At 36.1% G+C, this 14,561-nt stretch overlaps 1 protein-coding gene across 3 annotated transcripts; it reads right to left on the bottom strand.

Annotated features, from left to right (window-relative positions):
- Nucleotides 1-531: 531 nt before the first annotated feature.
- LOC107716409 (wiskott-Aldrich syndrome protein family member 3-like) lies at nucleotides 532-14,330 on the bottom strand. 3 transcript variants are annotated; one of them, XM_016522846.1, is made up of 9 exons: nucleotides 14,208-14,330; nucleotides 9,840-10,008; nucleotides 6,247-6,381; nucleotides 5,742-5,895; nucleotides 4,187-4,304; nucleotides 3,219-3,400; nucleotides 2,889-3,143; nucleotides 1,547-1,848; nucleotides 532-694 (listed from the first exon to the last, which is right to left on the bottom strand). In XM_016522846.1, the coding sequence occupies exons 2-9, from the start codon at nucleotides 9,970-9,972 to the stop codon at nucleotides 537-539; spliced, it is 1,437 nt and encodes a 478-aa protein (XP_016378332.1). In that variant the 5' UTR covers nucleotides 9,973-10,008; nucleotides 14,208-14,330; the 3' UTR covers nucleotides 532-536. The 3 variants fall into 3 exon arrangements, with proteins under 3 accessions (XP_016378332.1, XP_016378335.1, XP_016378333.1); XM_016522849.1 differs by having other exon boundaries at nucleotides 14,244-14,325; XM_016522847.1 differs by lacking the exons at nucleotides 9,840-10,008; nucleotides 14,208-14,330 and adding an exon at nucleotides 9,339-9,544.
- Nucleotides 14,331-14,561: the final 231 nt, after the last annotated feature.

Genomic DNA, 14,561 nt, shown 5'->3' with positions numbered 1-14,561 from the left:
AATCAAAACTGTCCTGTTTCCATGACGAAGGCACTCAGGGGCAGGAACAGAGAGCGTTTTAATGTGATTAGTCGCATTTATATTGTGGCAACTGCCACACATGCACGCAAAAACCAGACATCACTGAGCGAACACATTTCAGGTAGTTTAATCAAATACCTCAGGTCAGTTCAGACAAATATAATTACTGACCGGAATGTTTCTCAACATACATAGAAACTTTCATGCAGAAACCTCTGACCTCAACATGCTTATTTAGCTGTAGTTTGAGTTGCTATTCACTACATACATTACGTCCATATAATTTATTAACAAGTGTTGCATTAAAAAGCATTAGAAAAATGGAAAAAGCATCATACGTGGAGTAGTTGAGGGAAAAAATGGACTATTTTAGTATTTCATAATACAGACGGTCTACCACGCTTTTATTAAAATGCATACTGTACAAGATCATTGTGTGCATGGGAAATGCAATGCTAACATTCGCAGGTGAATTAGAGAGTGAGTGTCTGTGAATTTTGTGCATTAGTGTTGTTTTAGTCAGACCAGTCATTGTCCTCAAGCTCAGATTCGTCCTCAGAGTCACTGTATTCCACAGCGATGCGGCGAGACAAGATAGTTGCGACGTCATTGCCCACCGGCTCACGTTTGGCCTGCTGCTCCTGCTGCTCCTGAACTTTTTTCAGCTGGATACCTGCAGTTCAAACAAGCATAAACACTTTTAAAAACTCATTCATTTTCAATGAGAGATGAACAATAGTGGGGGTACACGATGCAATGTGGGCGTCTCTGGCAACTCAACAAAGTTTACGGAAGTTTAATTTAATGCAAATGAGTGAATCAGTGGAGCTCACATGATCTGTCTCCTGTGAGATACTGTAGTTAACTGTAGGAGGAGAAGTTAATGTTACAGGAAGCGATTTCACTGCTCTATATGATTTGTTTCTGCCCCCATGCTGGGATATAATAAGAAAAGGATGCGTGGAAAACAGAAATTGTCAGCAATTTGATTCATGCATTGATTGTTCATCTTGTTCACAATGTGATGCATTATGCACTGCTGTAATTTCTATAAAACACTTCAAAAATTGTTCAGAAGTTCAGGGTCAGTACAAATTGTTTTTTTTTAAAGAAATGAATTATGTCAGCAAGGAAGCATTTAATTGACTAAAAGTGACAGTAAAGATATTTATGTCACAAAAGATTACTGTTTCATAAAAAATGTTTTTTGAACTTTCAATTCATCAAAAATGCCTGAAAAACGTATCACAGTTACCATAAAAATATTAAGCAGCACAACTTTTTTTCAACGTTTTCAACATTAATAATAATAAGAAATGTTTCTTGTGTACCAAATCAGTATATTAGAATGATTTCTGAAGACTGGAGCAATGGCTGCTGATGATATACTGAAATAGCAAACAGGTATTTTAAATAATATATATATATATATATATATATATAAATCTACCCATGGTCAAAAACAAGATGTTTATGTTTTGCGAGTGAGAAATGCCTATATTCATAACCTAAACACACTTCGTACCCATTCTTATAGCTGCAAGCAGGTCACTGCGGACATCATTTGTGGGCTGGGCCTCATTAGGCACAGAGGGCCGTTTGGGAGTGATGGATTGGGCTGCACTGGGGGGAGGGGGTGGGGCTACTGGTGGAGGAGGGGCAGCCATTGGTCCAGAGGTAGGTGGAATGGGTGGGGCATAGCCAGCAACTGCTCCCATTGGTCCTAGATGGCCTGGAGGTGGGACCGGTCCCATAGCAAAAGCAGTTTGTGCTGATGGGATAACAGCTAGTGGTGGAGGCAGCGGCCCAGAATTCATGTAATCCACACTGTCAAGAGAGGAAGGAAATTAAATCATGCTTTTTTATGTCATGCAACATAAACTGATGCTATATAAATTCAAACATGCATAGTAAAATCATGAATGCTTGTCACAAACATGTTGACCATTAGGTGGCAGAATTTACATGTATACAATATAGAGCAGGGATTTTCAAACTTTCTGATGCAGGGTTAACTAAAACTAAAAATTAACTGAAAACCATTCAAAAAAACATTTTTGTTATGTGAAATAAAATATATGTCAACTGAAATAGTTGCCAAGGCAACATTTCTCATTTTAATTTAGTTCAACTTCATGTACTAAAATAACTAAAATGAAATCAAAATTTATAAAAACTGCATAGACCTATAAAAAACAAAAGCTACTAAAAATGACAAAAAACACAACAAAATGACTATAATTTGAACTAAATTAAAATGAAAACAGAAAAAAAAATATTCAAAATATTCATAAAAACTATAGTGACTAGATATATATTGCAATGTAATATATGCGTGTAATATAATATATATATATATATAAAATATACAAATATAATTTATATTTATATATTTTTAAAATGTATTTGCAAAACTAATGCAACATTTTATAAAATATTGTATGATAATATTTAAAATAATTCATTAATTCTGAAAAATTCTATCTTATCATTTCTGAATCATTAGAAACGAATTTAATGTAATAATTATATTATCAAATTTGGTAAATCTATAAAAAAAATTAAAATAAAATAAAACAAGTATAATTAATAGCTTGAGTTCACACATTAATCTTGTAAAAAATTTCTCTCTCTCAAATTTTCCGTGGACCCCTAGCACCCCTGTGGTTTGAAACCCCCTGGTATAGACAAACTGATTTTTATGACGTATAGCTCATGAAAAGTCCAACAAGTGTGATCCAACAATCATGTTTGTAAATCTCTAAACAAATCTGATAAATATTACAGAACTTGCTTGAGCATGTTTTAGAATCAACTGTTCAAGCTGGTTTACAATGAAATGATTAATCTAAATAAAAATGACAAACCTGTAGTCGACAGGTGGGAGGGTCACAGAGCCGTTAATTGTGTTCGATGCTGGTGGAGGAGGCGGAGCCTGGTGCGGACGACCCAGTGTGCCAGAACGGTATGCCATAGACCCTCCCCGGTAATCCTGCTCCATGGTCATGTGGCTATGAGCTGACAGGGCCGCCATACTGGGTGGAGGCCCTGAGTAAGTGTGGGCGTGACCAGCATGGTTGGCCATGGAGAGATAACCATGATCTGCATGATCTCCATGAGACCTGCATGAATTATGAATCAGATTAGATGAAACTGAGTTTATATATGTGCACTCAAGTGCATGTAGTCTGTGTTACCTGTGCTCTGGGGACATGGTGCCCTCCGTGGAGCCTCCTCTGTGCACAGTGTGGGAATGTCGATGGTCAGGTCTCAGTTCTTTATCGAAGGCCATCATGTTCCATTCCTGTCTGCGGTTTCTCGCTTTACGCACCTTCTTCACCTCTCTCTGCAGCGTGCCGTCCACACATCGCCTCTGCTCCTATCGCAAAGTATCAAGTCAGAAAGAGATGTTTAATGATCACATATGACCTCATGGATTTGATGTTTAATATACATTTATGTGGAGTGGGAAGTTTGAAAAATGATATTTCACCATACAGTACCAGTAAGTTTGGGGTCAGTATTTATTTTATTTATTTATTTTTCTGACATGCTGGTGTTATATCTTTCACTTGGATGTTATAAGTTGCACTAAATAAATGCAGCTGGATAAAACAAAAACGGTGTCCGTCTTCATTTCAGGCTGCAAAGCAACAAAATGTGATTATTTTAAAGGGGGGTGATTTTTTTCTATACCCACTGTATATATTTTTGAAGGAAGTCTCTTATGCTCATCAAGGCTGCATTTGTTTGATCAAAAACAATTGTTGTGAAATATTATTACAACTTAAATTAGCTGTTTTCTATTTAAATACATTAAAAAAAAAATTATTTTATTCCTGTGAAGGCAAAGCTGAATTTTCAGCAGCCATTAGTGTTACATGATCCTACAGAAATCATTCTCTAGCTGATTTGTTGCTCAGTAAACATTTATTCTTTTATTAATGTTGAAAACAGTTGTGCTGTTTAATGATTTCTTCGATGAATAGAAGTTCAAAAGAACAACATTTATTTGATATATTTTTTTATCATTATAAATGTCTTTACCGTCACTTTTAATCATTTTAATGCATCCTTGCTGAATAAAAGTATTTAAAAAAAAACTGACCCCAAACTTTTGAGCGTTAGTGTACGTGGGGAAAAGAAGGGAAAAGAAAGAAAGAACCTTCTGTCGTCTCTTCTCTTTCCTCTTGTCTTCTGTGTCCTGTAGCATCTTCTCCTTCCACAGGTCAAAGAAGTAGGAGGGGTCAGTGTAGAACTTCAGCCCTTCTTTATCATCATCTCTATGGCAAAAAAAAACAACATTTAATTTTCCTGATTGATTTTTATTGTTAAAAGCTATTTAAAAAAATAACTCTCAATTAATCTCTCAAAAAAAAAAAAAAAGAGCGTGGTAAATTTGGCTTCAGATACATTTATGTAACCGTTCCCATTCAAAAAGCCAGTTGCAGGATTGCTTTTATGGACCTCTTCAGATGAGAAAAGGACTTTAAAAGCATTTAATGCATTTTTCTGACTGGCTGCTTTCCCAAAAGTGCTATTAATTGGCCATTCATCATTTATGCAAAATCACCAACAACTTTGTAAACCACATTCAGTTGAACAGACACTGCGCAGCCACTGTCCCTCCACACATTCTGCATTAGATCTGTTTAAGTATTCATGAGTGGCCCACATTCTCTAGCTTGAGAACTAGCGCTCACATGAACTACATCTGCCAGCTCATCACTGCTCTATATTCCTTAAAAAGACTTCAGAAGAAAATACTTCCATACATTCATTTATGTTCATGCACTAAATTGGTCAATTTTTTATACATACTTCTAATACCTATTATGTGGGGAAAGCATTAATACTTTATTTATTTCTGGAATATTCAATGGTATTTTCTAACCAGTCTAATCTGTCAAGGCAGTAAAAGAATAATGTATACGTTTTAGGTTTAAGCAAGCTTAGGTTTTAGGGATTAAATGAAATGCTGTATCAGAGCTGCTTTGCTTGCTCTTGTTTTCTGATGACTGTGCATAGGAATAAACACAGCTGGCTATATATGATTGATTACATAGACGGAGAAAAGACCAATAACAATTTAATATACAAATATACAAAGATTGAATGCCAAACTTTTATATAATTATAATTCATAAAGATTGAATGAATAATAAAATGTATTATAATGTTGTTGTTGTTGTTATTGATAATAAATTAATCATTTCAAATTAATTTTTTTTTTAACAAAGTCAATAAAATCTAAATAATTTTTAAAATTCTATCAATGTAAGTTAATTACACAAATGTTAAGAACTGTATTACAAGTTTATAAAATCATAAGGGATAATTATAGGTCAATACACATTGACAGCCAACAGATTACAGTACTTCACTTCTCAGACATTCCTTGACAAGACAAATGGCGATTAAACATGTTTAGTTAGGTGAAAACTATCGCCGACCAATGGCAACAGACACAGACAGGGGTAACAAAACCCGGCAAAACCCAATAAACGTGTCTGTTGCCCTTTGTCTGACACCAAACACCAAAGACTGATGTTATCTGCAAAACAAAGTTTGAGCAGAGTTTGAATGCATGTCAAATTATTTTGTATTATTTATTAAAACAACTTAATAATCATATTTCCACAATATAAGAGATCTCAGGTTTTACTGTCCTTGTGGTGACATTTGGTTCCCCAAAATCTGACCCAAACATGTGCACATACCTGTAGGGTGAGAGAATATTAAGAGGAGGTGGTTTATCACTCAAGTTGTACATCTCTATCACTGGGTTTGGTACGCTGCTCTTAGACACCACCTGCTGGTCCTGTATCGTGGAGCTTTTAAAAGCCTTCCTCATGTTTATGTCCTGAAGAGAGACTGCACAGGGTGAAGGAGAGAGAGAGAGAGAGAGAGAGAGAGAGAGAGAGATTGATTACACCTACCCTCCAGATTGTGTAAAGTAAACTCCAGTATTGATCCTTTAATTGAAAAAAAGAGATGTGAGTGCATGCTTTGGTGTGGGTAATAGAGGAATGTAAAAGAGATGCATGACATTTTTGCATTATTTATTTTTTTTGTTGATTTTCGGTTTGCAGGGATACGGTGGTATTGATCTCACACTGGAGCTATGTAACCTCAGAGATTTGTTTTTGGGACAAATTGAGATGCCGATGGTCACCGTGTATTGAGGAATGATCCTGAGCCCTTGTTTCCCAGAAACAGACTCACCCTCCTCAACCGTTGAGTCCAGCTGGGTGACCTTGACGGCAAGACGGTCAATCCGATCCTGCAGAGAGTTCGTCCGCAAATAGAACATATTTGCCTCATTGAAGAGCTCTCCGAATATGTCTTCAGCATGTTTACCTTTCAAATAAGAGGAGAATTAGACAACGTTTTCATTTGTGAGAAAAAAAGATGAAGACAAAAAAGAAGGAATATATATTATTTAATATGAATATCTTTAATATATATTTTCAGCTCAAAATCTTTATTGACACTTTTTTCACCTTGGTAAACGAGTACACAAACTTTCAATAAAACTTTATTAGGGGCAAAATTGTTTGTTGTGGTGGAAATGACATGACAACAGCGGCACCACTGTAATTTGTGTAAATATGTACTTGAATAATTTCCACACAAAATATTTAATTTTTACTCTCTTTAAATTATTATGGCTTTTAAAATGTAACAATTTACATGCTTATAATGTTTTTGCTTATATTTTAAAACTGAAACTGTAAGTTTGAGACAAAATAACATATATGAAAGCAAAAATGACTCATGGTAAAATTTTCAAAGATTAAAAAAAGTTTTAATATGACACTAATTTTAATAACTAAAGAAATTTAATTATAATATAATTACAATATATTAAATAATTATAATATAATTACAATATGTTAAATATATATCAATATATACTATTATAATACTAATTATTATGGTAACACTAGTTATAGTTGATACTGTTTTTTTTATTTTATTTTATTTTTTTCTGACGTGTTGGTGTTATATCTTTCACTTGGATGTTATAAGTTGCCGTAATTACAGCTGGATAAAACAAAAACTGTCCGTCTTCATTTCAGGCTGCAAAGCAACAAAATGTGATTATTTTAAAGGGGGTGATTCTTTTCTATACTCATTGAATTAATTAACTTAAAAATGATTAATCAACACCATACATTACCTAGCTATATTAAAATAATTTCTTTTGTATTAAGATCTGGGGTTTCACATACACAACATTCAGAAAATACAGGGCATTAAGGACAGAAAATATAAATAAGCTATGTTTACATTCTGCGGCTGTTCAAGAAAACATGCACTGTAAAAACAAAAATCGGTGGAAAAACGGATAATGTCCTGGCAGAAAATACAGACATTTCCTTCAACCCTAAAATACAACACAATGCAATGTGTAATTCAAAATACAGCGTGAAACACCTGTGAAAAATCATATTAATACGGTACATTGGGCCGTATTTTTACAAACTTTTCTCTGAAGTGTGGTGGAGAAACGTTAAAAAAGAAAAACACAAAGAATACACTTCATTTTTATTATCTCAACTGAAGCTATTAATAACTGCGTGTAAAACAAAAGCACACAGGAAAATATTTACAGGAAGGAAGAGTGTCTGTTCCTTACAAATTCCTGGCCTATGACCCAGCGCGCACACACACACCTATATATATTTACCACAGATCACGCACTTACACTCGTTTCCAGTACTACACCCACCAACACATGAAAAGCATGTTTCCAGACATGCAGACGCTATTTTTGTCACACGCACAAATTGTCTACAGCTCTGCCTTCAAGTCCAATGGGCTGTCATTTATATTTAATCCACACAGCTGCTACTGAAAGGCCCTCTCCTTCTACAGGCATCCACTGAACAACACTAGCAGAGGCACAGTAAAGACACTTGAGGGGATTTCAGGGGTCAGCTGGGGAGTTATGGAACAGAACAGGTGGATGGAAAAAAAACAACAGAGGATGGATGGATGGGCAAATCAGTAGCTGGATACACAGCGAGAGACTTTTTCAAGATAATGGTCTTATGTAATGTAGTCGGAGGGTCCCGTGAGTCAAGAGGAATTATTATTAAGGAGATTCTCTCTAGCATTGTGAGCTGAAGATACCACTGCACCACTGAATTATAGAGCACACAGAATGGAAAAACAAACCAAATGTCTAAATGAAAAAGAAATGGAAGTTTTAGAGTAATGTAATGACGTGTAGTAAAAGCAACAAGATTTTTACATTTTTTCTATTGAAAATGTGAGGGCGAAACTAGTCACCATGTGTGGTGAATGGTTGCCATGGTATTGATATGTCGTTGCTATGGTGTTCTGAGTGGTTGCTAGGGTGTTTCTTGTTGGCTTAATGACAACCACCAAATGATCTAGCACAACGTTTGGGACAAAATAACTAAGAAATGTCCACAAATGTTAACAATTCCCTTTTGGGAGAAAAGTTGAAAAACATAAAGACAATAAATGACATATTTATGCTCTTCTAATGTATATTACCATTTAAAAGTTTGGGGTCAGTAAGATTTTTTACTTTTTTTTTATTTCTATACATTTTTATTCAGCAAGAATGTGCTAACATTGATCAAAAGTCACAGTAAAGACTTTTACATTACAGACTTTGTCATGCCACAAAATATTTCTATTTCAAATAAATGTTGTTCTTTTAAACTTTCCAATAATCAAAGATTCTTGAAATGAAATTGTTTACACACAAAATATTAAGCAGACAAACCATTTTCAACATTGATAATAGCAATAAATGTTTCTTGAGCAGCACACCAGCATATTAGAATGATTTCTGAAAGACACTGAAGACTGGAGAAATGATGCTGAAAATTCAGCTTTGCCATCACAAGAATAAATTACATTTTAAAAGAAATGAAAATATAAAACATTTTCTGAAAATATTTTTTATATTATTGTTTTTACTGTATTTTTGATCAAATAAATGCAGCCTTGGTGAGCACTTCCTTCAAAAACTTTGGAAAATCTTACAGACACCAGTATACTAGATGTATTATCAAAAGTTTTGACAGAACGAGCCGTGCTGGAAGCCATTGTAAAAATTCTTATAAAGGCACACCTTTCATATTAGTACAGCAAAAAGAAAAGAAAAGTAAAAACAGTCATTGTAACGCAACTTTAGTGGCTCATTGTTTAATTTGGGGTTAGGATTAGTCCTTACGAATGCTAATTAGCTTCGATCAACAACAATAGAAGCTAAAAGTCCCAAATTAGCCAGGTAAAGGTGTGTGTTAAAGAAACAAAGTGAATGAGTAACTTACTGAGACTGCTGAGTTGGCGTATGATGGCAGAGAGTGTGTTGTTCATCACACAATCCAGCTCGCTGCCGATGCCCTCCGGTAGCACCCCACGGCACAGGTGCCTGGGCTCAATGTTTCTCTTCACCAGCGGCATGACTGCTGCCCCTTATACAGCCACAGCGCACTCTACCTGCCCAGACAAAACACAAACACTGTATTTAAAAACACACACATGTGCACAGACTACAGCTGAAGCGTGAAGGCAAGGTCCATCCATCATGTTTACTCAGTTTTCAACTGTATTTGGATGAAGCTCATATTATATAACAGACACCCACACACTGAGAGAAAGTGAATGTTCAAATGAAACTGGGACAGCTGGAGATCAGGAAAAGGGAACGGAGTTACTCAGGTTTTGGTTAACCCTCTTACACTGTTCAAAACCCATACTGACCTCTGACTAGTCCCAAATTAGCCAGGTAAAGGTGTGTGTTAAAGAAACAAAGTGAATGAGTAACTTACTGAGACTGCTGAGTTGGCGTATGATGGCAGAGAGTGTGTTGTTCATCACACAATCCAGCTCGCTGCCGATGCCCTCCGGTAGCACCCCACGGCACAGGTGCCTGGGCTCAATGTTTCTCTTCACCAGCGGCATGACTGCTGCCCCTTATACAGCCACAGCGCACTCTACCTGCCCAGACAAAACACAAACACTGTATTTAAAAACACACACATGTGCACAGACTACAGCTGAAGCGTGAAGGCAAGGTCCATCCATCATGTTTACTCAGTTTTCAACTGTATTTGGATGAAGCTCATATTATATAACAGACACCCACACACTGAGAGAAAGTGAATGTTAAAATGAAACTGGGACAGCTGGAGATCAGGAAAAGGGAACGGAGTTACTCAGGTTTTGGTTAACCCTCTTACAATGTTCAAAACCCATACTGACCTCTGACTCCGAAATCACACTCCTAACGTTCAGCACAAATGAAGCTCAATCCATTCCAACACAAACAGAAACACAGACTATAACTCCCTTCACAAGCAGCTTAGTGTGGAAGGATTAGAAAGCATTAAGAAAAGAAGATACCGTCAAAGTAATCCTGTTCATCATCTGAACTGCCCAGCTGTCAACAAGAGATGCAAACTGATCATTTGCTTCAAGGAAACAGATGACATTCTAATCATTAGTCTACTGAATTCAAGGGTTTGCATGTTGATGTGTGACAATCAGGAAACCCAATAATATTATTCCTCTATGCTTACATTTCAGTTTTTTATTAACAAAATCTACAATAAAAACATTATTTTAATTGATTATAGGGTTACATAATCTAGCTTTAAAAGTGTAATAATTATTTGTTCTTGAAAATGTTTGGAATATTATATTTAATATCATACTGAATTCTTTTGAGTCAAAACTCAAATATGATAATTTCAGAATTAGATACACTACATTTCAATGTAGTGCAAATCAGCATATTAGAATGATTTCTGAAGGATCATGTGAGACTAATGACTGGAGTAATTCAACTTTGCTATCAAATTGTATTTGTAGTCATATTTCACAATGTTACTGTTTTATTGCATTTTTCATCAAATAAATGCAGCCTTGGTGATTATAAGAGACTTCTTTCAAAACACTAAAAAATGTTTACAATCTACATTAAATATAATACAATATGAGTTTCTTTGTTTCCCCATATGTTTAATTCTTATTCATTATTTATATTTATTAATATTTTCCCCATATTTCCCATATATTGGACATCTTTACATCATAAAAAATATGTAAAAAGGGTATTAAACAGAGCCAGAATAATACTAATAAAAAAATATTTGATTTACTGAATAAGAAGCAAAGTAATGTAAATATTGTCTTCTGTGTAGTTATTTATGTTATATACAGTCTATTTACTGATGTGACTGATGTAAAATATTGCTTGACATGCCTCTGGCTTGTCTTAGTTGGGGACACTTCATTTCCAGCGATATTGCTTGACATGCAAAACTGTCAAACCATATTTTATAATATTATCCATATTATAACTGTTTTATGACAGTTTGCTACTTTACGTCTATGTATGAGACAAATATTGTGCATTTCCATGTGCAAAGTTTCTCATCCCTCACATAAGTAGCCTAACTAAGCCATGTCATCTGGTTCAACTGGACACCATGACAGAATGCTCCCATCTGTGAAAGAATAACCCCCACAGTGATTGGCCAGCTGAGAGGCAATCTGCTGTGTGATTGGCTAAGGGGGGGGGGGCGATGTTGCCACATCTCCAACATCCTGTCGTCCCAAACAGCCGAAACAATGGTGCAGTAGGGGTGTAAAGCAATTTCATTTGCACACAATCACAACACTTAAATAACTACTATGTAACCGCGTATTTCCTCTCGTATTCCGCTTGTACAATCTAAACATAACCATGAATGCAACTTCTGTCTACTCCCTGAAACCAGGCCCGCATGGGATCCACTGACTTTTTCACCTTTTCTATGCTGATTTTGTAAGATCTGCGGAATTTCATCAAATGTGGTTTATTATATATGGTAAAATATGTGCTGAAAGGCAGCTAAAATCATTATCAAATTAGCCAAAACATTCAATAAATGTGCATGCAACATTATGAATGACAGAATTACATGAAATTGATTTTTTTCATGTTTATAAATTACAGATAAGTTGCAGCTGAAAGGCAACTAAAGACATTATTAACTTGGCCAAAACATTTAATTAACGTAAACATTGTGAATGGCATAATTCTGTAAAAGATGGATTCATATTTGGGAAAATCTGAATTATGTCAAATAGATTTATAAAAGGTAAAATGTGTTAAATGCAGCTGAAAGGCTGCTTAAAGCATTAACGAACTGGTCAAAAATTTAACAAACATAAATGCAACACTGAGAATGACTGAATTCCACAAAATTTATTTAAATATGGCCAAATTTGCGGAATTACATAAATTAGATTCACACATGGTCACATATATCTCAAAGGCAAATAGGCTAAATGTATTATTAAATTAGCCAAAACATTTAATAAACATTCACGCAACACTGTGAATGATGGGTATTTAAATTCTATGGACGGTTTATTTCACGTGGACCTGCACATAACACACGCAGAAACTGAACAACAGTTGTGTAATACATTTATAAGAACTGTAGTTTGTTGCCATTTACCATAGTAACATCATGCAAGTGGTCACCAAGTCCATTGTTCTTACACACCGCCTGCCAAACCTGTCCACTTCCCATTTAAAAGTGAAAACGATAAACAAACTGCCTCAAGCTACCACCTAATGAGACCTGAACTTCACTGCAAATATGCCATTATCAGGCCTCACACATGCACTAAGACACTACTGTTGTTGTAGTCTAATGAGGTAAATGTCTGTGAGTGTTGTAATATGTTCATTAAGCACACCAACTCTCTACGGCATTGTAATTCTGCAGCGCACGGCAGTATGGACACAACCCACACTAATTACATAGTGCATTGAATTAAGACTGCGCCGGGAGGGGGGCCAGAGACACAGAGGAGACAAAGAAATGGGAATGTGAGTCTGAGTGGCACGAAAAGCAGTTTGTGAGATAGTTAGACAAGAAAGTGAACTGTTCTGGCTGGGAACAACAGAAAACGTACTTAAGCGATCCAGAAAGAAGAGTGAATGAGGAGGGAAAAGTATGAGAGGGAGAAATGATGGGGGAGGGCGAGTGGCAGGGGACCTCAGGGAAGCCACTCTGAAAGGTTCCCGGGACAATAGCCCTCCGTTCACAGGGCAACAGAGGAGCTCTCCCATGCATGTTCTTTTCCCTCCACCAACCCCACCCCTCTCTCTTCTTCAAATAAAAGAAGCACTCCTGCCTCTCTCTCCTTTTCAGTGGCCCTCTTTTTCCATAAGTCTGTGCCTACTGCAAAAACCACACACATAAAGAGCACTTCAGACAGACAAAATGCAACCTACCATCTTCAAATAATGCGCAAAAGAGTGTATAACCAGAAGCAGACACTTTGAGATGCTGGAATAACATGTAAACATACAAATAATTAGTGTGCAACACAGCTGTTTACAGCCCCATCAGTGCTGCTGACAGGCTTTTAAGTCCATCGGACCCATCCCGTGACCACAGGAGGCCACATCCTGTCCAAACTAACGAGGGAGACACGCATACACTCTCTAAACGCTGTTTGAAACGCAGAAAAGACTGGATGGCAACGCATTAGCTATTCATAACTGAAGTAAAGCGCATCTCTGCGCGTAAGACTACATTAATATTTCAGTACGGATCACGTCACACATGAATGTCACGAGCCAGTTGCTCTGAGACTTCCGTGCGTGAGCGAGGACTTATCTTAAATCACTATATGTGTATATTATTTGAACACTCTCGGGTTGAATTCTTTAAGTTTTTAGGGTTTGTTAATTACTAAACACTTAAAAATTTTAAGTTGCGGAATTCTGTTATGTGTTATATTCTTTGATAACAGTTTACTGAAACAGCACTTTCAGTCGTAAGTGATTATGTTGATCTGATATAGAAACTTTTTCTGATTTATTATTCTTAGGAGGACATATTCTAAATTTATAAGGCACGCAACGCACGCTTGTTATTGTACACTATAGCAACGTTATGATTAATATAACAGAATAAACAACAAATTAAAATAAAACATCAACAATTATATCATCAACATAATCTCGCCATTAATTAAAAATAAAAAACAAGAATCAAAATAAACTGCCCACTAAAGAAACGCAAACCTCATGTTCCGTTTATTATATAAAGCGCGATAAAACAGCAAATATAACAAGTGCAATATGACAAAATAACTACATTAGCGAAAATAAGTAACTGTCTGATGCTTACCTAAAGTGAATTTTGTTGAAAAATATATTCGCTCACATGCCCAGGCTTTCAGCGGTCCGGATTGCCATCCTGTGTCTCCATCGGTCCATCTGACCATTCCAAACAATCCGCTTGGGGCGGGGCTTATTGGGTTGTTCGCACCAATCAGCATTTTAGAATAGGAATTCAACGCGCCACCATTTGTCACACTCAGCCTATCAGATGAGAAGCTGAGGATGATTGACAGAGATTTTCCGGTCATTAAACGATAGGGCGGCTGTGTGAGGGCGGGCTCTATCTGGTGCTATTAGGTGGGCTTTAAACACACCACAGCTAAAATACTTAATAAAACTAAGGCTACTTTTTATACAAGCA

Source organism: Sinocyclocheilus rhinocerous, unplaced genomic scaffold (assembly GCF_001515625.1).
Source record: "Sinocyclocheilus rhinocerous isolate Xijiao unplaced genomic scaffold, SAMN03320098_v1.1 scaffold360, whole genome shotgun sequence".
Lineage (NCBI taxonomy): Eukaryota > Metazoa > Chordata > Actinopteri > Cypriniformes > Cyprinidae > Sinocyclocheilus > Sinocyclocheilus rhinocerous.
The sequence above is the reverse complement of the archived record's forward strand: the minus strand, read 5'-3'. Positions and strand labels throughout refer to the sequence as shown.